The 23,569-nt window shown below is 42.3% G+C and overlaps 2 protein-coding genes across 2 annotated transcripts; both read right to left on the bottom strand.

Annotated features, from left to right (window-relative positions):
- Window positions 1-4,803: 4,803 nt before the first annotated feature.
- Window positions 4,804-6,722, bottom strand: LOC112878945 (probable N-acetyltransferase HLS1). Its single transcript, XM_025943223.1, has 3 exons — window positions 6,449-6,722; window positions 6,184-6,338; window positions 4,804-6,033 (listed from the first exon to the last, which is right to left on the bottom strand). Exons 1-3 carry the CDS (start codon window positions 6,710-6,712, stop codon window positions 5,175-5,177), a joined length of 1,278 nt encoding a protein of 425 aa, XP_025799008.1. The 5' UTR covers window positions 6,713-6,722; the 3' UTR covers window positions 4,804-5,174.
- Window positions 6,723-19,352: 12,630 nt separating this feature from the next.
- On the bottom strand, window positions 19,353-23,569 carry LOC112877115 (nucleoid-associated protein At2g24020, chloroplastic-like). Its single transcript, XM_025941327.1, has 7 exons — window positions 23,380-23,569; window positions 22,616-22,755; window positions 22,045-22,145; window positions 21,922-21,961; window positions 20,556-20,627; window positions 19,787-19,843; window positions 19,353-19,672 (listed from the first exon to the last, which is right to left on the bottom strand). Exons 1-7 carry the CDS (start codon window positions 23,453-23,455, stop codon window positions 19,598-19,600), a joined length of 561 nt encoding a protein of 186 aa, XP_025797112.1. The 5' UTR covers window positions 23,456-23,569; the 3' UTR covers window positions 19,353-19,597.

Genomic DNA, 23,569 nt, shown 5'->3' with positions numbered 1-23,569 from the left:
TCGGCCCGGTCAGGCCCAAAATGAACGGCTAGGTTTGGCTTAAGGTTCGGCTCGGCCTATGGCTTAGCAGGCCGGCTCGGGCACACGGGCTGGTTGAGCTAGGTAGCTACTGGGCTGGCTAGGCGTGGCAGGCCGATTCGGCTCAGCAGACCGGCCCATGGTTCACTCCGGCCCAGTTCCTCCTCCTCACCTCTCTCTTCTCTCGCTGCCATATGGGCCCCACACGTCAGTGATGGTGGGATCAAGCGTGGCTTGGGAAGGATCCGGTGCAGCTCACGTTGGTGGGTATGTGCATGTGTGCAAAAAAGGGGGTTTAGGCCGGCTCGGCTCAGCAGACCGGCCCATGGTTCACTCCGACCGGTTCCTCCTCCTCACCTCTTTGTTCTCTCGCTGCCATACGGGCCCCACACGTCAGTGATGGTGGGATCAAGAGCGGCTTGGGAAGGATCCGGTGCAGCTCGCGTTGGTGGGTACGTGCGTGTGTGCAAAAAAGGGGGGTGTTTGTGTGGGGCTTGCACCATGGGCGTTCGACGAAACACTCGCAAGCTCTGGCACGCGGTGGCCATGCAGGGCGCGGTCGTGGTGAGGTGGCGTGCATGTTCTTGGCGAGGCAAGTCCCAGCCTTTTGGCCAAGGTAGGGCGCAGACTTATGCGCGCAGCACCTGGCACTCCAGGGCCATGGCAACGGCGAGGGGTGCAGCAAGGCCAGGGCCGAGAGCAGGTGGTTGGGGTTGGGCGCATGCGCGAGGGCATGGCTTTCCAGGGCCGCGAAAGTCCAGCTCGGGCGCAGGGCTCCGGCATCCTGGATCCGCGGCACGGCATGGCGGCGGAAAGGGGACGACGGTAGGGCAGCGGGGTTGTGTGGCAGGGAAGGGTCCTTGCAGTGAAACAAAGAAGGGACGAGGTCCTAGGGCTTCTAGGGAGGGTTCATCGGCCATGGCCGGCAGCAAGGGAAAGGGGGTCGGTTCGGGCTGCGGCCTACCAGTCGTGTCGGAGAAGAGCGAGGGCGACGCTGTGGCGAGTTGGTGCAGGTGAGTCGAGGCCGTGCAGGGAGATCAGCAGCGTCGGCATAGTTGTGCGAGGCGCTGGGTTGGCGGCGAACTCCGGCGATGCTCCTTCTCCTCCTCGCGCTCCCCTCCAGGTGTGGCGGCGCCCGCTCCCCCCCCCCTCTCCTCTTCTTTCTTCCTTGACTCTCTTGTCTCTGTTCGTGGCGGCGGCAAAGGGAGAAGCCCTGGAGGCAGCTAGGGTTTGGGCCGGTGGCCGGGGTTTAAATAGGGCGCTATGGCTCGGCACGGGCTCGGACGCCGAGGGTGGCGATGGGACGGGCCGCGGCACGGGGACGCGTGGCACCATCGCACGGCATGGCGTGGGGCTAGGGTTTGGGGCGCGCAGCCGGTCAAGGGTGAGGTGGAAAGGGGGGCGCGGGGCGGTTGCACTCCCTTGTCGCCGAGCGAGGCAGGCGCGATGCGGGCGGGTGCACAGCGTGGGTGAGAGAGGAGAGCGAGGCAGGCGTACAGTGGCGCTGGCAGGTGGGGTCAGCGGGGTCAGCAGAAGCAGGGAAAAGAGGGGTGGTGCTGGGGCTGGGTGGTGATGTGCTGGGCCGTGCGGGCTAGGCCGGAATGGGGCACGGAGCGGGCCGGTGTGGGCTGTGTTGGCTTGGGCTGGTGCTTAGGGGTTTAGGGGTAATTAGCATTTGAGTTTGAATTTGAATGGCCCATTCAAATTCGAACTCCACTCAAACAAATAAATCCAATTCAAACGAATTCAAAATAATAACCAAATCAAATTCATACTATCATTTACGATCTTAACTCAAATTTGTTCAATATTACTAGGAATTAGTGATAGGAAGAGTCCAAACTTATGTGAGATCCTAGCTATTAGCACTTGCACGAAAAAGTTTTTGAAAACTCACTATTTTTGAACTTATAACATTCCGGAAAAATTTCGGGATGTTACAAGGAGCGTCGGTCACCGCCGGAGTTCATGCAGGGAAGGCGGAGATGCGCGTGGTGGATGCCACTCCGAGCGCCGGTGAGAAGTTCGCTGATTTCTTCACTGTATATAAGCATCATTGCTCAAATAAATCTGATTACTTCAAAACGCATCAGATCTGATCGAGAGGAATTGAATCTTAGCCCATTCCGAATGTTTGCCTAGCCGTTGCCAATTTCCAAACCCTAAGAACTTTGTGGAGCTATGTACATTGCATATGCAAGTAAGTAATCCAATTGCTTCCATGATCTTTAAAAGGCTGTGGTTCATCTGGAGGGGACACATGATATTTCGCTGGTTGTGGCACCAGACAGCATTGCCATCTCTCTTGCCAGAGAAAAAAGTTCAGAAGAACAATCATTTGAAAATACCCCACTGAAACTAAAAGTTAGCAAATTTCAAGTTTTTTTTCTGTGGTTTCTTTTGTGCATCTGCTGTCTGAACTTACAACTTCAGTTTGGATTAGTCATATTCTATAGATCAATTTGGTTCTTTTGACTGATATTTTGGAGTTTCTTGACAAGCTAGCAAATCCAAATGTCTGGACCAAGTGCCCATGAAGAGTACCAAGGCAGATCTGATCAGGAAGGGTTTGTTCCAAAATCCTAATATTAACAGTAAAAAAATTTAGGTGACAGACATTGTGTCATCCGCATGGATACCCACACCACAAGGAGCAACAGCCACATTTAGGGCTAGCTGACTAGCTGAGGCAAGGAGTTGGCAGCATGTATGCTTATCCTCGTGGCTATATTAGTTGGATGCATATCCTTCCATTTGAGTTCGGTGTCCTCTTTAGATGATTTGTGATATCATTGGAAAGCAATAAGAAGGAATGAGATCCATCCAATCTCCGCCAAGTTTCTTCCTCCGAGTCCATGTTCTCCTGACTTCTTTCTCCTTCAGCTATTGCCATCCAGCCCTCGTCACTGCTCAGCATGGTGTGTGTCTCTCTTCTTATCTAAGGGTCATAGCAAATTGTTTCGAAAGTGTTATTTGTTTATGAATTGGACCTTTCTATTATTTAATGCTTACTTGACATGATATTAGGACAGGGAGTCAAAACTGGTATAGCTTGCCAGTGCTCCTAAGCAGTCGGTTATAAAGCGGATCAAAATAAACAAGTTTTGAGTATCTTTATTCTCTTGGATCTCACTTTCCAAAAAAATGCATATGTCCGACCTGATGTCTGGTCTCAGTGATTGAAATGCATTTTGTATCCATCGTTTGTGGTTGGTCTTCACCCGTAAATTACTACTATTTCAGATATTAGTATCTAAGAGAATTGGAGTGCAAAAATAAAGTTTTGCGTTCAGTCTTCTTCAGTAAATTACTATTTCGGATGTATTAGTATCTATGCCAATTGGAGGGTGTGAAATAAAGTTTACAATTGCAGAATACTATTCACTAACTGATATTTGTTTGGCTTTAGCTTTTCTTTGTTCTTTTGTTCTTTCTAGGCTTGGTAATTTATTACTAGCCATTTGCTTTCTCTTTTATTTGGGTGCATTCCTTGTTCCTGCAAGGTGACCTAAAGCCGACTGTTGTTATTTATTTGTTCCTTTTATAAGTTCTATTCTGTTTTGCTTAAGTGGCTCACTAACTGATTGGACTGATATTTTGCTTATCCCTGTCCAATTGCAGTTCTTGTTAGATATAGTTGCATAGTATTTTGTAAGCAGATTGGACCGATTATGCATATTCTTGTCAACATTACAGTGTTTATTAGATCTAGGAATGCCGTATCAGGACGAATTCATATGTTTGTTCCCAATCTGCATACGATAGCCAGCAGCAATGTGCTTGTCTTTAATTTGTGGCCTCCTATCTATGGAAGCTCTTTAGACCAAGGCAACTGCAAAGAATTTTCTGTGAATAGTTCGAAAAAACATACAGCAGATTTGACATAAACAATCACGCTTTTTCTTGGTGCATGTAGAATATTTTGTGTTTTATGCTTGGAAAATGAACTGCCCATGCTTGCCTGTAAGTTAGCATTGATATGCTGCATGCCATTCTAATCGTCCCAGTGAGGCATTGACATGTGGCTGCATTTACTCTAGGACAAAGCATTTCAGAATCACATTCCTGGCCGCTATATTGTTGTCCAGTGTCACTTGCAAGTTGCAAACTCATTGCAGTTTTATTTATCTTGCCCTCATGGTACAGATTAATTCCTTTCTACCAAACTAATAGCTTGCTTGTCTCATGCGTGTATGGTCTATGTGAATGGTGTTAGAGAAGTGATTGTTAGATGGTAATGGCCAACTGTCCATGTTTCTTTTCCAGGTTTTGGAAAACCAAAGGATACAGAGCCTTAGTTTAAATTTCAAGTAGGGCCTGACCAGTGGCCTATGGAAGATATGCATTGCCTGCAATTGGGTATAAAGGACTTGAGTATTGGAGACCCTTTATATGCTATCTGGGGTTGGTTACGACATTATCTCGAAATTGGCACTTTCCTTTTGTGAGCTGCACTGAACTGGACCCATCAAGTTGCTGCGTGGAAGCTTTTTTGTTTTCAAGGTTCAGAGATTTGGTTGCAGATTTGATCTTGCTGAAACAAGAGCTTTACCGGAATATTCAGCAAGTAGAAGACATACTATAGTTTACGCTAGATCAGTCGGTCAATGATGTGGACGGTATGAATTCTTCATGACAACATCTGATTGTAATTGTTTTCTTCAAATCAAGGACCCCAGGTGGTTAGAGTAGGTTGCTGATGATCTGCTTCTGTAATCCTTACCAATGAATGTAGGCAGATTGCAGTCGTCTCCAGTCGCTGCTGCTGTTTGTTCATTGTAAATCTTAAACCAATAAATTTTGTTGATACTGAATTTCCATTGAATACTGAGCTAAAATAATCACCTATGGTTTACGGATATACAAGAGACCCAATTGAAGCATATTCTGCTCTGACTCTTCTATGCATCTTTGAGAGATGGATGGCCATTTTCACTTGAAAATGACCACCCGTCGCTCTTCAGAAGTACAGACTTTCAGAGGTATAGCTGATTAAGGTCTGTGGCTACTCTAATTGTACATGGGGTACAGGCTGCAAATGCAATGCAATTTTTGCATTGAGTTGCAGCATCATGTCCAGGTATGTATGATGTATCTACACGATAGTAAAAAGAAAATACAAAAAAATTCAAAACTTGTTTACATTGCGCCAACGTTCAGAACTCCCGTGGATCCACGAACAGGACGCCGGGGCCCGGCGAGGTCGTCCAGTCTTCTTCGGTGTCGTCGCCGGCGGCATTGCCGTCGGCAGTGGCGCCGAGCTTCTTGATGCACCAGACGTCCTCGTCGCAGGAGAACTTGGTCCAGTGCGGCACGACGGCCGCGGCCGGGTCCTCGGGCCCGAGATCGGCCGCCAGGACGGCGCACGCCGGGTTCTTGCGGGCGACGTTGTGCGCGTGGCGGCAGAGCGAGCGGAGGAGCGCCGGACCCTCCGGCCCGGACATGCGGAGGCCGTACATGAGGTAGGTGCCGAACGGGCGGAAGATGTCGGGCACGGAGGGCACCTGCAGCCACGGCGCGTGGCGGTCGAGCGCGCGCGCCGCGGCCAGCGACGCGCGGAGGAGCGTGGGCGCGCCGCCGACGCGGAGGCGGAGGGAGCGCGTGGCGTCCCAGACGCTGAGCAGCGCGAACGACTGCGGCCGCGCGGTGTCCTCGGGCCCGCCGCGCTCGATGGCGAGGTATGTGCCGAGCGTGAGCTTGTGGTTGAGCAGCGCCGGGAGGTCGGCGGGGAGGAACTCGGCGGCGGAGGGCGGGAGCAGCGCGGCGTAGGCTGCCACGGCGAGCGGCGGGGGCAGGCGCAGGACGCGGTGCGCGCGCGGGACGCGCGCCCGGTGCCGGTGCACGGGGTGGCCGAGGAACACCGGCCGCCGGAACGGCGCGTACGCGAAGCGGCCGGCGAAGAGCGCGAGCGACGCCGCGTTCGACTCGGTGGTGGCCATGGTGGCGTACGCCGCGCCGCGCGCCGCGCACCACGACTCGGCGCGCCGGACCAGCTCCGTCGCGATCCCGAGGCGCCTGCGGACACGGAGACAAAGGGCCTGTCAGTGCACTGTCCCCACGTGGTGGTTGCTCGCATTGCTCTCTCGGCGCCAATGTGTCAGCACCTGATGATTGCTGTACACTACTAGTAATTAACTCGGGTTAATCGTCTGGTTCTTTAATCACCTGTGAGAGGGGGACACCCTGAGTCCAAGAAGGCATGCCACCTTGACGAACTGCTTCGAGCTGCTGAAGCTTTGCCTCTTCCTCCCTCGGCTGACCATCCTAGTACACGCCTTGATCACTCCGACCACCTCTTCTTCCTCCCCATACTCAGCAACCTGCACAGAGGCACACTCCGTGAGCATCGCTGTCATGCGTGGGCAAGGTCAAGCTGACACGTCAATGGCGGCTGCTGGGTGCGCGCTGTGGCTGAGTATAGTGAAATTACCAGCATGACGTGGTCCGGCGCATGGCGCACCCGGGCAAACGGATCGCCGATCTGCTCGACGTAGAGCGACATGCCTCTCTTCTTCGTCTTGCCGCTCGTCCTCCTCCTCCTCTTCTTCTCCGCGCAGCCATCATGGTCGGCGGCAGGTTCATCAGAGCCTTGGTCGCCCGACAGGCCGACCTGGCACAGGCGCTCGAGCTCCTCCACTGCCCGGAGGTCCCTCGTCACGTCAAACTCCCTCACTCTTATCATCGTCTTCTTCATTGGCTCTGCCTCGTCCACCACTCCCATGCCTCTCTACCACTTTATTGCTATCTCCAGGTGATCTCTCTCTCTCTCTCTGCTTCTCCGTGAGACTCTGACCAAGCAAGTAGAGCTACAAGCTTCTTGAAAGCTCTAGTTGAGTGCTTCTTGTTCTTCTTCTTCTCACTTGGGAGGGAAGGAACGGGGCATTTATACACGTAGGCAGAGAGAGGAGGGGGGGGGAGAGAGAGAGAGAGAGAGAGAGAGAGAAGGAGGTTTGTGGGGGCCAGGGAGAAAATAATAGTAATCAATGGATAATATGCGAGGGGACATAGAAAAACAATGGCGCCTTTGTATAATGGATTTGTGAGCTTGATTTGATCATTAGGAGGGATTAACAAGTGCAGTTGAGTATGATGGCAAACCCAACATAAGCATGGCATAGAATATGTCTCTGTGCTTATCTAATAATGTAGGACCAGCTTGCCATCTCTCACAATTCTCAGCAGTTCCATGTCCCCAGCCTCCATCTCTTCTTCTCCTTAACTACTCCTTGATGACAAGTGCTATTTTTACCTATCAATGGGGCCTAGTAATTAGGAGTCGTGGCCAATTAGCTAGATATAGATGCATTGTTATTTTTTACCAAAGGCATGCATAAATATATGGAGATTATGCTGCCTAGCTACGCTGTGTTAGAAGATAGTAGGAACACTACTGCCAATAAACTAGCTAGTGAGAGATTCTACTGCTGGATGTGTACCTTTTGTTTTCTATGTGTGCTTACTAGCTAAGCTTACTTAGCTTCATGAATATTGATGAAGTGGTACAGATTAATTAGATAGCTGGGATGTAGGCCAAAACCTAGTAATTCCAGCTAGGGCATCAAATACATGTTATAATCTGGGCAAAGCATTTATGTGGAATTGTGGATAGGTACTCAATCAGGATATAATCTTATGGGATATAATCATTTATTATACTACAAGAGTTTTCATATTTTCCTACAGCTTTTTTTACAAGTGACCTACAATATAAGTACCAATATATATAATTAGTATTGTCTTTTAAGTGACCAATAGTCTTTTAGTACTGTTCATAGATTTCCTCACAGTTCTCTAGGCAAATTGCCAAGCACACTAGAAACCATTGGCCACTTACAATATATAAGAAAATGTTGGAAAAACTTGCAATGATATATGTGTACCACAGATATATAACTGATGCCGTGATGCGTCAAAATGAAGCTCAGTTGATTAGAGATGTGACTATATATACAGTCTCGTACGTCATGTTTGAGTCATTAGACTTTGGGTTGGATTTAATTTATATACGCCTTTCTCTTGTTTATTAAAAAACTACTTATTTATTCTAAGTAGTTCCGTCATTGCAAGTGATGCTGTCGGGAGCTAGCAAGTAATTTTGCAGCATCGTGGGCAATAGGTAGACAGAATAAAAAACGAAGAAACTGAACATATTCTTCTTTTTAGAAAAGAAAAGGGCAAAGAAAGTCAGAGCGAAGAGAAATTATTATTGAACCTGTGAGGTAGACACTCAGCTAAACTTGTGATTTATACTCGAATGAATGTCGCTGGAACTTACACTCGAATGGATATTTCTAAGTTAAATCTCACTACCTGACTATGATTTATAATGATGCCCCTAATATTAGTAATCGTCTGTAGAAAATAAAAGCCCTGCTGAAAATCAAAATCTTTCTATGGTACCTATGTAGGGGGTGTAGTGCTAAAGAAAGACAATCTAGCTAGCAAAACGTAATTGGAAAGACAATAAATAGTATTGCTTTCATAAAAAAAGAGACAATTAAGCACATGTTTTTTGAATGCTGTTTTGCTCGCGTTGTTTGGTCCATTATTCATGCATGTTTCAGGCTTATTGCAATTGCGTAGTGTGTTAAATATGTTTGGAACTTGGCTATAGGACCTTAGCAAAGAACTGAAATCGTTAACTTTGCTACGAGTGGCAACTACATGATGGTCACTATGGTTATGTAGGAATGACATGATATTTGAAAAGGAACTGATTTCTTCTCTTTGCGGGTTATTTAATCAGTCATACATCAGCTTCATACATGGGCTATCCTACAGAAGCCAACGACATCATAGGATTTTGTTATGGTAGCATCTCAACAGTTGGTACGGGTGGCTACGGAATTTTTAACCGGGGTGGCAGTCTAGTTTACAAATTGAATGCTATTAATGTGTCTAAATTTTATTAATCCTTTTGTAAGGCTATGTGTATCCTGATTGTGCAGAGACCAGAAGTGTTTTACGGTCTTCATATCAACTCGATGTAACAATACTGTAATTAACAAAACTTCGAAAAAATGTATTGTAGTAGGCTCAGTTAACAGCCTTATGTTTCATATATAAACTGGTAAGAATGGTTGGGCTCCTTCCTACTGGTTTCGATTCTCAGCTCTCCAACTCTGGTTTTTGACTTGTATCAGACTTGGTCAGGAACAACCTGGCAAACTTCACTTGTAAACTTGCTGTCGTCGTGCGTGTGTTTAACATATTGCGTGATGATTTCCCTGATCCCATTCTAAAATGCAAATGTCATGTTCACCATGATTTACAATCTACAGCAACTGTATTCTTTAGAATTAATAACTATTTACCATGGACTAGCTCAGGACTTGCTGAGTGCTTTCTTGCCTCTACACTAAATATACACGTACTTGATGGTAACTGGTGAGTTATTGAAGGTGAAAGTAACTTTTGGTCAAAGAGGCCTCTCAATGATGGAGCTAGAAAAAAATCCAAAGAGGGGACCAGCTAACTTATTTTAATTAAAAAAATCAAACATTAACTTTCCGATTAATTTAGCTTGCAAATAGGCATGTACGTTCATGAGGCCTCGGTCAGAATTAATTTAATTCAGGGATGATGTATATATCTTAACTTTTAAAACTAAAAACCATATATACAAGTTATAAGAGAATAATTCCCTATGCTTCTTCAAATCTTTTGGATGATTAATTCTTCCCCTTTTCCTGACCGTTCTTCGCCATCTTGAGCGAACTGTTCCGTGATAGTGGTTGGATGAGGTTTGGCTAATGACTGGAAACATTTTCTATGAACACTAAACATGATTTGCACTAGAATACCAAGATCGTAAGTATAATTAAGTTTCAACCTCAATCAAGTAACTAATCAAAAGAAGTATTAGCTTGGTCCAGTCGTTACGAGAATATTTTAGAGCCGAGTGTGGTGGCTAAGTTTGTATGTACTGTAGTACTAGTGTACTATTATCCTAAACCACCTTGACTAGACATGCAAACTGTGTTCAACATCATTTTGACCATATAAGCTTAAAGCTTGATTTATTTCTTATTCGTTCCAAGTTCCAACTAGCGTGACAAGAGTTGCGATCCCATATAATGTTAGCTATCATATTTCCTTGATCTATGGTATGCATTCCAATCTTATCTTTTATGTAGAATGGTTCATGCATAATAATGTGGATTCTTAGGGAAACCCATATGACATGAGTGATGAATTTGGGCCATGTGCATTATGCATCTTGAATTTTTTTTTAGGCTGATTGTTTTTTTACGCAATAGCAAAATTTCCTTTTTATAAAACTAGAGCAAGCTTGCCACATTTAGTTTAGAGAGAACATGCATATATATCTCACTGGTTCCAGCTGTAGTGGCATATAATGCAATACATTACTTGGTTCAACTTGTGCTTAATAACCAGCATCCTGCGAGTGGCCTACCTTGGTACACATAGTTTCTTGCATTATTGTGTTACAAATGTGTCATAGTGATCGAGATATGAGAGAATATTCTTGTCAGATGCAACTCAAGAGACCATTCAACAAATGTTACTGGATAGTATATATGTTTCTCAAGCAAGTAATTAAGAACATCCAAACTTGATTATTAGGTTGATTATAAAAAACTAAGCAATGTATTAAAACTAATGCGCCTATGTCTCTACCAACTTAGGTGACTTCACTATAATTAAGTCTAGCTACGAAAAATTAATCTAAGTTGAAGACATTTCAGAGCACGCAACATATAGCCACTACCTCTAAAAAATAGTCATGAGAATTTTCGTGTACGTATTTTACTGAGAAATTCTTGTGAAAATCCCATCCCACAATATCAAAGCATTTCGAACACGCCAGCCAGCCTAACACATGCTTTTCCCACAACTTTCTTGTGGTACGATTTGTAGCAACTAATGTCGATTCTATTTTACAAGTTAGAGTACAGGAATCAGCAAAACTAAGTACCTACTAGAGATCTGTCACCAAAAAGTAGCGCACATTTCGACACGGCATCATGAGGAAATATACATTTGGTACACATAGATTGAGCAACTGACGAGATGCGTATCTAGCTAAGCAAATTGATTAAATATTTTTCTAGAATTAAGCCTGGACCATTAGCTTGGTTGCATGTGAGGCCTCTCCTGGAAGGCACCTTCATCCGTGTGTGTTGGCCTGTACATCTCCATCACCATAGAATTAACAATAGTGTTCTCGATGATCCAATAAATCCAATTAACAAAGCCCTTGTACTAGGGACCATTTGTGTTTTTAAATCTGTTCGTCAATCATCAACTGTATTCAGATTACTTTTGGGCCTGATCCGGTCAGCTGTTCGATTGAGATTCTCAAAGCGTGCGTCGCTATCGAAATTCTCGTGCAAATCACAAAAATTGTTTCATTCACAGTTTGATCTAGCTTGTTGCCTTTTTGTCATGATCTTAACCAGATCTGAGTTGTTGAGATGGAAATTGGAAAGGCAGGTGAGGCTTCGAGATCGTATAGTATTTAAGCTTGATCCACGCGTTGGCATGTTATTAGACCACCAAAGCAAGAAAATTAGTACTTAAGGTTTGGTTGAGAATGTCATCTCATGATCATATGCACAAATGCGTGATCAATTTCGTGACACATAGTACCTCCGCAGAATGCTAGTTCTGTTTAATGCATAACGAATGGCCGATATCTATGGAAATAATGATGCTTTTCACTTAAAAATATCCTTCTTGAGGTTTTTGGGAAAATAAAACATCCAAGTACGAATGTGATTGATAATAATGAGTCCCCAATCCTTGAGGCTTCAGACCGTGACCTTGAGGGAAATGGAAAAAAAAAGGAATAAGTTTCCATGGTGATACATCCCTCATATATGGTATTAGTATTCTTGACGTTTGGCTTTGCCAATCAAAATGAAATATAAATTGTTGCTAACGAAAACCTGTTGTTTCCGGTTGTCATGATTGTTTGCATATTGTCCAATCAGGATCTTGTTTGTAGTTTTGGACAACAAAATAACATTGATAAGCAGAGCACTACTTGTGTGAATGGTCTCAATGCAATTGTAATTATTTTTTTATGCGCCTTTTTTTTAAGTGCGCAAGCGGAACACGTACACATGCAGCAATGATGAGTGCCATACAATTAATACCATACCCACATGCACAATATTGTCTAATTCTCATGATCCATGCATACACATGAAAACTATATGTACAGCTAGTGTAATGATTCCAGAACCATTTGGATGGATGGATATGCAAGTAACAAAATATCTTCCGAAAGACCAGTTCTAACGACCAAATATTGCGTTAGATCTTGTGTCTATAATTGGGTTCCACTCCCCACGTTGTTATTTTATTTTATTTTTGTATTTTTCAATACATGAGCTTAGGTATAGCAAATGCATGAAGAACTCTAAAATTACCTGTGTACTTTTGTACCATAGCTAGCTTGCGCTAAAAGTAAGCCTTAAATTTCAAATCAAGAAGCTTGGTTCAGTATCAGCCACGCATGCTTATAAGGCATCCTTAGCTTCATCATCTCAAGATCTGTGTAGGTGTAAAAGAAGCTTTATCTCAAGAGATTAGTACAGCTAGCTAACTAACCAGGTAGAGACAATACTTAACTGCTCCATCAGCAATCATATGTACAGCTTCATTATTTTGGCAGTCCTCATGGTTGAACAGTACATTAGTACTTGGTAAGTAGTCTGAAAACTAAAGCAAATTAGCAACTATTCCGTCAATTAGTTCTTCTCATCACAAATATAATCCATTAGGACATCAACATAATCTTCAGCGTGACATTTTGATCAAAAGCACTATAAAACATATTACTTTAAATATAAAAAAGTTATATATTATGATAGAACTTTTCATGGTGAAATTCTTGTGTTGTCAAGGTATGTGAAATTTTAGACATTGACGGTCAAAGCAAGATGGGTTTGACTTAGTATAAATCTAGATGGAGATCTATTTGTGATAAGAGAAAATAATTTATAAGCATGATGCATGCGTGGACACCATGCTCATATTTCATATCCTTGAGTGTCTTTTCTCTTCACCTATTAGGCTATTATAGTTCGACCTAAAAGAAAGCCAGCACTGCGCATCCCTCGTGCAAAGATCCAAAGAAAATGATTTACTAGATAGGGGTAGTTAGCTTATGGCTAGTTGTGTGTGCTCAAAAAAGATCCACTGTGGCAGTAGTTAGTTCAATTAAGCATAGAAATTAGAAGCTAATAGGATATGATCTTGAGATTCCTGCATATTGCATACACAAGTGTATATATTGCTGTACCAGATTGCATTCCTAGTTGTAGCCTGTTTGCTCCTGATGTGTAATGTGAGGTCCAGCCATGCGCATCATGATCTAATCTATTTTAGCTTACTTTTTTATGGATTCCAAGGAACACTTTGCTGTTGTGCAGATACAGCCTATAGTTTACTAATTGATTCTTTTTAAGTTTGGTTACACATGTATTAAACGAACTACTCTAGATGGCTATCTGTACCTCGTCTGGATTCCTCCTAGTTGCTGCTGGTAGTATGCATACTTCAGTTAGGTCTCTTCAATTCTTTTGTTTATCCAAAAAAGGATGTGAGCTTTGATGGAAGGCCTCACGTTGCCCCGCGTCTTTCTGCCAAACTCCTATACGTGGAAGAAGAGAACTGATAGCCTTCAGAAAGAGATTGCAAAAGTATCGTTTTGGATATGGTATTTTACATGGCACACAAAGTGTCCGGCATGTTCGATAGGTGTGAGTTCAGTGGTAGCCCTAGGAATTTACCTAGCTATAGATTATAGTTAAGACAACCAATAGTCACTCTTAGAGCATCTTCAAGAGCCTTTCTAAAATCTACTCTCTGAATCATCATTTACAGAGTTATTTGAGTAAAGATCATTTTCTATATCTTTGTACTCTCCAACAGCTTTTCTATATCTTGTACGTAGTCTAGAGAGCAATTGTCGCTCTTTATCTTTGGCTAGCGAGAAATTTGGAATAGAGGAGGTCTATATTTAGATATCCAATTGAAGAGACTGTTGAAGGGTAATTTTTAAACCAAAATCTCTATTTCTAAAGATATAAAAAGTCTATTGGATATGCTTTTAAGCTACCCTCAATGCTATCATAATAATTTGTATCCAAGGGCCAAGGCTATCACGTCATACAAATGTCATTTAACTGACAGGTATTGTCGATCGGTACAACTCCCGCTTTCCTTTCAAATGCAAGGGGAAAAAAACAATGTCGTCATGATGGCAAAGCCTAACAATTTTCTTTCTCATTTTAGGATTTATATTTATTTTACTCCTACAGTTTTCATGTTTGGTAAGTAGCGGAGAGAAACATAGTTTTGTAATTTTAGTACCTGTCAAAGAAATACAATGAAAAACGAAAAGCCTTAGTTCATTATCAAAAAAAAGTGACTCATACTTAGAATATGCTACTAAGTAGTAGTTAGCTAGCTCTTTGTTTCAGTACTCCACTAAAACTTGTGAGACTAAAACTCCCACATTTAGTTCCCTAAATTTTGTTCCCTTGTACCCACTTGCTACACGAGCTTGTTTTTTGTTTCAGATGCTAGCTTTGTTGTCACAGAAAGCAACAAGCTTGGAAGTTAGAAGATGACTTCATCAGGTATATACATATGAAAAAAAAAACTAAAGACTAAATGACCGGTGGGACACCAATGGTAGCTAGTGATGCAGACATGCACCGTCCTGTTCTAAGGCAAGGGTATGAGTGTATCACAAACAATATAATGACACCAATGGGATAGGGCAACTCAATGTCTTGATCACACTCTTGTATTAGGCCTTGGGAAAATAACCCAATTAAAATTTCCATAATGCAATTCAGAGATATAAATATACAATTCTGGATTCATTGCCAGTACTGTGATTGTGCCATTCAAAGATGCACAATGCCAGCAGTTGCATCAGTGGTGATGAGTGGTGGCAGGTTTCACTCCCCCGTCTGCTTGGTTGTTCTCTGATCATGGTCTCAATGCAAGTTTTCCTCCATTGGCATGCTTTTCCAAGTGCAGTGGACTGACAGATCTCACGTTCACATGCTTTTGCCGTTCAACTGCAAGCATGCTAACTGGATGTTACTGCACAGAACAGCACAGAACAATCATACACCCTTGCACAACTCCAAAATTTTCTTTTTCCAAATTTGACCATGGACACTTGAAGCAGTTTTAGGATTCGAACCCAAGTGAGAATAGAGGTGTCAGCACCCTATCACATCATAAACTAGTCCCATTTAGGCATTTTTTTTAGATTAGTGTCCTCCAAGACCCATCACAAGTGCCTTACAACAACAACAACCTGTCGTTGTTGTACAAATATAATGCTGTTATGATGACGTAATTGTATATATTTGTGGTGATTCACCTAAATAGTCAGCTGAACTTGGTACCTTCTCTCACTATGACTATGATCTTCCTGCTGCAACGATATTGATTAGCCAAAAAAAAATGGTGTTGGGTGCGTGAATCAAAAAGGGTCTGTCACAATAATTGAACATTGTTTGAGTCCAAGCTTTGTTGAGACTTGATATCTGCACAGAACAATGTCAAGTGAATGTCCCCAAGTTTGACTAGTGTGGTACAGGCAGTTCCTCTGAACTGAGAAAAGAGCATCCACTGCATCAACAGCTCAGGCTGTGTTCTCTACACACACACACACACACACACACACACACACACACACACCCCAAAAAAAAAAGCCATCAGAAGAGTTGATTCCCATCAGCCATATGGGCATATGGCTTCTCTGTCCTTCAAGTATATAACTGGTGTCGCTTGGGCCCAACAAGATTCACTTAGCAACGAGGACTAAAAGCCATCAGAATTGTGCATTATACTCCAATTGGGTATAGCTGGTGTCAGAACCCATGTCTGTTTGCTAGCTATCCGTACTCCACTACTATTCCGCTAATAGTGTCCTACACAAACTAAACCAACTGCAAGATAGCTGGTTTTCTCTGAATGACGACTAGTCACACATGCACATTTTTTAAACCTTGGGTTCATGTTTGTGTCAATCTCTTAAGTTTTTCTCTAAAAATAATTAAACGCATTAATTTCCATGTCGATGTCAATCCATTACTTTTTTGTGAATGTGTTGGGGATAGATCAGTATCCTCTCTAGTGACTTTTCAAGGACCATGCTCTACTGTCAAATACAAGTCATCAAAGTATCCATTATTCCATTTGGTCATGCATGCATCAGACTCCATCCAATCCTCTCCTTATTGTTAAAGTACACACACGCAAACACCTGAAGTGACATGCATATGTTAACACGAATGCATATAATATAGAGCAGCACTAGTGATGGATTAGCTGACTCATCGGATCCAAATCATGGCCGTTAATCAATGGAGCAGCCGCTCGAACACTCCTGGAATCTGCTTGAAGCAATAGCTTAATCAGACGAAGCTAATAACAAACTCCTCATAATAAATTAAAGATGCATATGTGCACTAGTAGTTCACAAAGGCTGTTCAGGGAAAGCTTGGGACCAATCAGGATAAGAGAGACATCAACTTCAGATGGCACTGTCGAGCTGAACAAGACACGAAATTTCGGCACCAAATCCCGCAATAAGCACACTTGAGTATGAGTAGTACTCACTTCGTTTCAAAATATAGATCGTTTTAGCTTTTCTAGATTTATATAGATTTATAATTTTTACTATATATCTACATACATATTATGTCTAGGTGCCTTGTAAAACCTATAAATCTAGAAATATTAAAACGACTAATAATTTGGAACGGATGAAATAGTACCTATTAAAGCCATGCCATCTTGTCAATTTTCAGGGAGCCTAATGCGAAGGATAAATACACCATTTGCCTTTCTGATATGAGATCCTGCATTATGTTGCATGATTAACTTCACAATGATAGCAAATGGTGGAGGTTGGCTTATTGTTTCGTGGAAATTTGTCTATAATAATCTATTTTTGATATAAAAAATAAGCCATATAAACCTTAGCCAATTGCATCAAGGTGATACAATCATACTAAGACCATTCCGGGACTCTGCACAGCTAAGGTACACACAATCCATATTTTCTTTGAATAAATAGGAAAAACAACATGACACGGGATATCATGTCTGTAACAATCTTTACAGACTAAAAGTAAATGAAACATGAATGTTCTTGGTGAAATGCAAGAGTGATAGAGCTTAAGGTACGTTGTAGACTAAATTCTTAGTTCACTACCCTCAAATCATAGAGGTCGGAATTATCCTATTAAGGCACTTCACTATTTGGTAGGATTGTGGAGAGGTTGTTTAACCTCATCTTGTGTTTGTGTTCGCTTTGGAGGACCGAACCAGATTCGGACTTCATTGACAAACAGAATGATTAGGTTTGCACTACAGAAAGAAAAAATGGTTTACATAACTATAGGAATATCTGGCCTTTAACAGAATTGTGACATCTTTCAGATTTTTCTACCCAACTATAAGCCTAGCATAGCTCTTAGGCTTGCATAAAAGCAAATCGTAGGTCACTGATAAAATGCAGTTATTTAGGAAAGCTTACGATCTGCCAAGATTTTTTAGATTCATCAAGTCTCAATCTGTCTAGCTTTTAATATTGCTAACATTTATTTTCATACATAGATCCTTTGTTAGGTTAACTCCCAAGTAAAGGTTCACACCTTTGCTCTTCAAAAAACAAAGAAAAAACAAAAGGTGCCTAAACTTGTGCCATGTGTCCATCCTTGTTTATGTCACTGATTTGTCCTTGTCCTCTTAATACTTGAAACGTGTCCAGTTCAAGACGTATGACTTTGTGCACGCCCCAACATTCCCCTTTCACATCAGTAGCATAAACCCTAATTAAGCATACAGGAATACATAAAAATGTACGGTTATCTCAAAAGGAGCCAAAAGGGAATCATCCGTTCCATTGGATGACAGGGGTATCTCCCTACTTGGGTATCTTGAGGGTTTTAAAGGCTATGAAAGGGAGCTTGGATTTGGAATAATTTTGGGTCCTGACCTAGAAGTAATAAGGACAATTTTTTAGCAAAGATGTAGGTGGCAAAGAATTTCGTTTTAACAAAGTAGATTTGATGAAAAGGTGGGTGCCAGATTTTCGCCGCTTTTCTCTTACCATTTGACAGCGGTTTATAGAGTGGTAGTTAGAGGATTGCTACATAAGAGTGTGTTTTTGTTTCTACTTTAGTACTAGCCACCAACGCTGAGGTTCAGATGTATACGACTGCTACAAGGTCTTGTAAGAGGGTTGTTAAGGAGAATGGATACAGAATTGATGAAAAGGTGGGTGCTTACTATTTGTTTTCTAGAAACATTTGGCACCGAGCTGCTATTCGTAAGAGGGTTGTTAAGGAGATCGAATGGATACTTCTTTCTTTGGACTCATACAGTCGCTGCAAAAACCGGAGGCATTTTTTATTGAACTCCCATGATTTATCCTACATTCCTCTGCTCTAAAAAAAGACATGCGAAAGAATCCTGTGAGCTTGCATAACCAAGAATTTTAGAGCTTCACAGGTGTGATCGACGGTTTATATGAAAAACATGATGATGCATGAAATTATTAGGATGCTAGAGCTTCTTTTTGGAACAGAGGGTTCAACTCATACAGCTGCAGTCAAAGTCTGGTGGTTCAGTTTTTAAATCTGGACTTCGATCAAGACCTGCATGTATTTTCATCTGAAAAATGGACTTGGCAAAAGTCTCAAGCTAGTCCTGTTGTTATTTGGAGATTGTAACGTGACCAAACTCATTTTAATTTCCAGAATCTTTCAAGCAACACTTCAAAGAACGACTCCGGGGAAGAACCTTGTGGATTCAAATTCAACAATTTAATAAGATTGTAAAGGCTGGCAAGTGTGATTATTTCCATGAAAAACACAATGGTGCATGAACCTAATCGGCCAATAAGGTTTCGGTTCGATGTACCTCTGCTGCCCAGGCTTAGAGAAGGCAGGCCAATACTAGGCCAGTATTACCTTCACCAAAGATCGTACAAAGACCAGGGTAGGAAGACGACAGTCTTTGCACTCATGTCACAAGGACAAGCGAAGATGCAACGGCTAGGATTTCGTGATAACGTGACAAGGAAAGTTTAGCAATTCACTCTACACCAATGGCATGACTTGTCCTTTGGTCACACAACGACCATGTTTTTGGAGGTATAGATCACACAAGAAAAAGTGCTTTGTCCACTCAAAAAAATGGCTTTGCCGTGTGATCTTGGCGAGCTGCAATTTATACTAGCCCAACGACTTGTTGGGTTCATGCTCAACGAAGCCTTGGCCCGTATATCACACATTAGTACATTACCAGCCCACACACGGTATATCTATAAGGATTGTTCAGGGCGGCCAAATACCAGCATGCATTTCCTCAAAAAGAAAGTTAACAGGACGCACAGTATCTGCTCGTGTAAAACAGCAAATTATGGGTAACGCTGAACGAAACAGTGCTCACAAGTACAATTCTTACACAGCTAAGAGAAGGCGCAGAGGGGTTAAACTTACGACTCACAAGGCTAGTATACAAAATTGAGAAAAAAATTATTGGAAAGCAGCTTTCACGGATTGCGGCATCACTTGAGGCCATCGCCGAGGCCCGCGGGCATTCCTAAGCTCTGTGCCAAGTCAGCCATCCTCTCTTTCATGGCCTGCAGGCGTTAATCCAGCACCATTTTAGTATAAATATAAACTTTACATTTCTGTGTAGCATCAGCTGTGTACTCCTTTCATTTTATGTAATAAAGCATCATCAAGATTCATACCTGGACACTCCTTTGATGTGCATCCTTGTAGGCATCATTAACCAACTCGGAAAGTTTCTGTAAGGAAACATAAAAATTGTTGGCAAAAAATTGACGACAGAGTTGGACTGACCTCATGCCTAAAAAAGAGAAGAAAAGGCTTGACAACGAAATAAGATGTTCAGGTGGGCCTATAAGGCTTTCCTATCTCATATGACAGGCAATAATCCAACTATCTAGAGTGTACACCAAAACCTACAGATCCACAAGTTCTCATCTTTATATGTAACCGAGTTGACACGAGCTCCACCTTCTAATACAAAAGTGCGCCTTGAATCCTGCAAGTGGTAGGGTGCATGGTTTCCCTCCCAGTTAGCAATGAATTTAATTCCTTAATATAAACCATCAATGGCTTCTTATGCAGACAAGTTGTGTGTTTCACGAATATAAAATGTTAAAGTTTATTTTGATGATATTTCTGATGCACGTGCTCAGAGATGGTCAGATTGGTTAAGCACACAGGCCAGTAGCCACAAGCCCACAAGTACTTGATTTCTCTCTGGTACACGAATGTGCTCGACATAATGTTTTAGCCGATTCATATACAGACATTGAGAAATGGGTTATTCTTACCTTGCAACTATGTGACTAGATTCAAAACTAATTTACCTCAAAATGCAAACAATCGTATGAAAAATCACTACCTCAGTCAGGCAAACAGTCATGACAACATGAACTCATGCGGGATCTTCAAATAAAATAACCAAAGTAGCAAAGGCATGATACATACTTCAGCACCCAACTCCATTGCAGCTTCCGTGATTTCAACTCTAATAGGTTGTTGGTTTCCAGAAAGTGTAACCTGTCGAGTACACCAAAATCAATTATGAACATAGATAAGCATGAAGCATGGGAAGTAGAGAAACGCAAAAGAACACTAAGTGCTACAAGCCTACAAGTTAATACTCCATAGTCCTGATAAATGCACAAGGACATAAAACTCCAAGCAAACTTAAGGTTACAGCACTGATCTTTAGAAAGTACTCCCTCCATTCTTTTATACAAAGCATCTTAGCATCCATAGTCATTTTTTATTGACAAGGCATCTTAGCATGCAATGATCTGTATGTCGCTTTTTACCCTAGGTCATTGGTTGGCCAGATGAGATGGATAGGATTGGAAGTGGAAAAGACTAGTAATGATAAAGATGAGTATGGAATGCCCAAAGCACTGAGCTGAAGCGAGTTTGTCTATATGACTCTGCGCATGCATGCCGACGAAGGGACTGTAATTACTCCAGGGAACACACATGAAGCAAGGGCATTCCAGCATATTTCTCACTGTTAATGCTCCTTAATCTACATGTACAAAGGTAAAATGCCTTGTATTTTCAATGGAGGGAATACAAATTTATAATTAATAAAGATGACCCTTTCTAAATGATCACATATATTAAACCAATTTTACAAAACCCCCACAATACATCAACTATTGCATCGAAGCCCACAGCTTTATAGGTGTTCGTAACTTCAAAGTCAAAGTAACACATAACAGTAACCTAAAATATATGATCCCTTCTTTTCAAAATGTAAGACACGGTTTGACCGAGCATCATATCCAATGCCATACTTTGACCATTATTTTCTTTTATGCTTCATTGGCCATGACAATAAAATTGACATTGACATCAGATAAAAGTACTTTCAGATATAAATCCAATGGCGCCAAATTTATATCTTATAATCTACAAATCTATAAGTATTGGTCAAAGATTAACAAGGTTGAACCTTGGTACACGTGCGAGCCTGACATAAAGAAAAGAAGGGATTATGACATCTCGAGAGATTGAATTGTCTGCAACAATAGTGTTATATAGGCCCAGAGCTAATAAAAATAAGGTGATTTTGTGTAGTTCATATAGAGATCAAAGACCTTGTAAGAAAGCCAAGAACCATAATCTCCAGCTGCGGCTCTGATATGTAGAACACGGATAGTAAGAAATTAAAAAAATGATGGGCTGCTAATGATGCTAAGTTTTTTTCAGGGCCAACCAATAGCATTTCTCAATAATGTGAGAATTCAATTGTTTGACAAGGATACACAAAGATCTAAATACAAAGAGCATAATTAAATGCCTTAACTACTCCCAAGCATACCTTGATTAGTTCACCTTCACAATAGCCATCAATCTCAGTCCTAAAACAGGAGAAAATAGAGTCATGTGGCCAGGCTATTTTGCATCAGCGTGAGGAAGATAACTCAATGATATAAATGCATACGCTGCAAGCTCCTTCTGCACCCGGACAGCCTCGACTTGGACAACCATTTGAGCCTTCTTAACAGTTTCGTAGAGATTTTGCATATTTCCAAAAATTCCTGCCTAAAGTTAATTGCAATATTAGAAGGCCTCAATATTATGGTAAACAAAATGCCAACTACGAAATGAGTAAATATATATAAAAACTAAATGACCAGAATGAATTTGACAACCTTCAAAGATAACAGTACTACATAGAGAATTATGTATGGGCATAATCAGTTTTCACATGAAAAATACTACTCCATTATCCAAGCGAAGAAAAAGCTTTTGGGTCATATAATTCGCTGCAAAACGAGAGGGTGATTGGCTGATAGCTACCCATAAAAACTCATCTCCCTAATACTATTTGCATGTTTTCTCTCTTTGCATCATCAATACATGCCTAATGAGTTATCCACAAAAGAAAATCAGATCAATAGTTTTTAGGTTTTAGCTATCAGAGTGGCACCTCAACAATACTGGAAATAAAATAAGATAATCAGTAATTTTCAATACTGGAAATGAAATAAGATAATCGGTAACTTTCTTACTTTTGATGGTGCATCATCACCGTTCTCATCTTTATCTTTTTTCCCTCCAAATAAACTGTATACCCGGAAAGACCTATAACTAGCTCTCTTCCTTGTGGAACATGGCAAACAGAAAGCACCTTCTATGTTTATTCTATTACCTGAACAACACATCAACAGCAGGCACGAAATGTTTAGATGTTGCCCAATCCATTAAAATAATCAACAAGTATGCACTGTTGACTCAATGCAAAAGAATGGAAGTCTGGAATGGATCGCAAGTAGCATTTTGTATATATAGGGTTTGGTTCAACAAAGGGATACGAATTTGCAGTTTCGCATGATGGAAAATCTAAAAACCAGAGTAATTTTCTCGAAATAAAAACACGCAGAAAGAAAAGGAAATGGAGAAACTCATAGGCCAGTACAGTTGAACAACCGTTGCAAGATGGATAATACTCTCATTTTGAGACCCGGGGTCGAGCTCACCGGCCGCCCAGCCACCGGCTACCATCAGCGGACGCTGTCCCCAACGCGGCGGCGCCTGGCGCCCCGGGACGCGACCCCATACCCCACCCAAGGCCGCATCACCACCTCTAACCGGACTCTCACACCAAATCAGGCACCAGCGAAAGGGTTGTAATGCGCTGAGCTATCGGTGGAAAGAAACCGGTTCCAGATTCCCTACTCACTCCCTTAAAAAAAAACTTACATTTGCCCTCTAAATCTTATGCGGAGCTGAATCAACCGAAATGGAGCGTAAAGATTGGGGCTTTGGGACTTACGAGTAGGGTTCGACGAGAGCGGCGGCGAGAAGGCGGACCGGAAGGCCACTGGCGCGAGAGCTGCGGACGGAGCCATCGGGGCGACGGGGGCGCAAGGGAGGTGAGGCCACCGCCGGCCGGAGACGAGGGAGAGGGAGGAAGGGGAGAGAAGAGAAGGGGAAACAGATTGATTTTAGGATAGAAGATATTG

This window comes from Panicum hallii, chromosome 1 (assembly GCF_002211085.1).
Source record: "Panicum hallii strain FIL2 chromosome 1, PHallii_v3.1, whole genome shotgun sequence".
Taxonomy (NCBI): domain Eukaryota; kingdom Viridiplantae; phylum Streptophyta; class Magnoliopsida; order Poales; family Poaceae; genus Panicum; species Panicum hallii.
The sequence above is the reverse complement of the archived record's forward strand: the minus strand, read 5'-3'. Positions and strand labels throughout refer to the sequence as shown.

What these genes read in the sequence shown, in the direction of transcription:
- LOC112877115 (XM_025941327.1), bottom strand. Translation starts at nt 23,455, where the DNA reads ATGGCTCCGTCCGCAGCTCTCGCGCCAGTGGCCTTCCGGTCCGCCTTC. An exon ending in GTGCAGAAGGAGCTTGCAGC is followed by an intron (nt 21,962 to 22,044) that starts GTATGCATTTAT and finishes CTCCTGTTTTAG; the next exon opens with GACTGAGATTGATGGCTATT. An exon ending in GTGAAGGTGAACTAATCAAG is followed by an intron (nt 20,628 to 21,921) that starts GTATGCTTGGGA and finishes TGTACTCGACAG; the next exon opens with GTTACACTTTCTGGAAACCA.
- LOC112878945 (XM_025943223.1), bottom strand. Translation starts at nt 6,712, where the DNA reads ATGAAGAAGACGATGATAAGAGTGAGGGAGTTTGACGTGACGAGGGAC. An exon ending in CGCCGGACCACGTCATGCTG is followed by an intron (nt 6,339 to 6,448) that starts GTAATTTCACTA and finishes GCCTCTGTGCAG; the next exon opens with GTTGCTGAGTATGGGGAGGA. An exon ending in AGGGTGTCCCCCTCTCACAG is followed by an intron (nt 6,034 to 6,183) that starts GTGATTAAAGAA and finishes CCGTGTCCGCAG; the next exon opens with GCGCCTCGGGATCGCGACGG.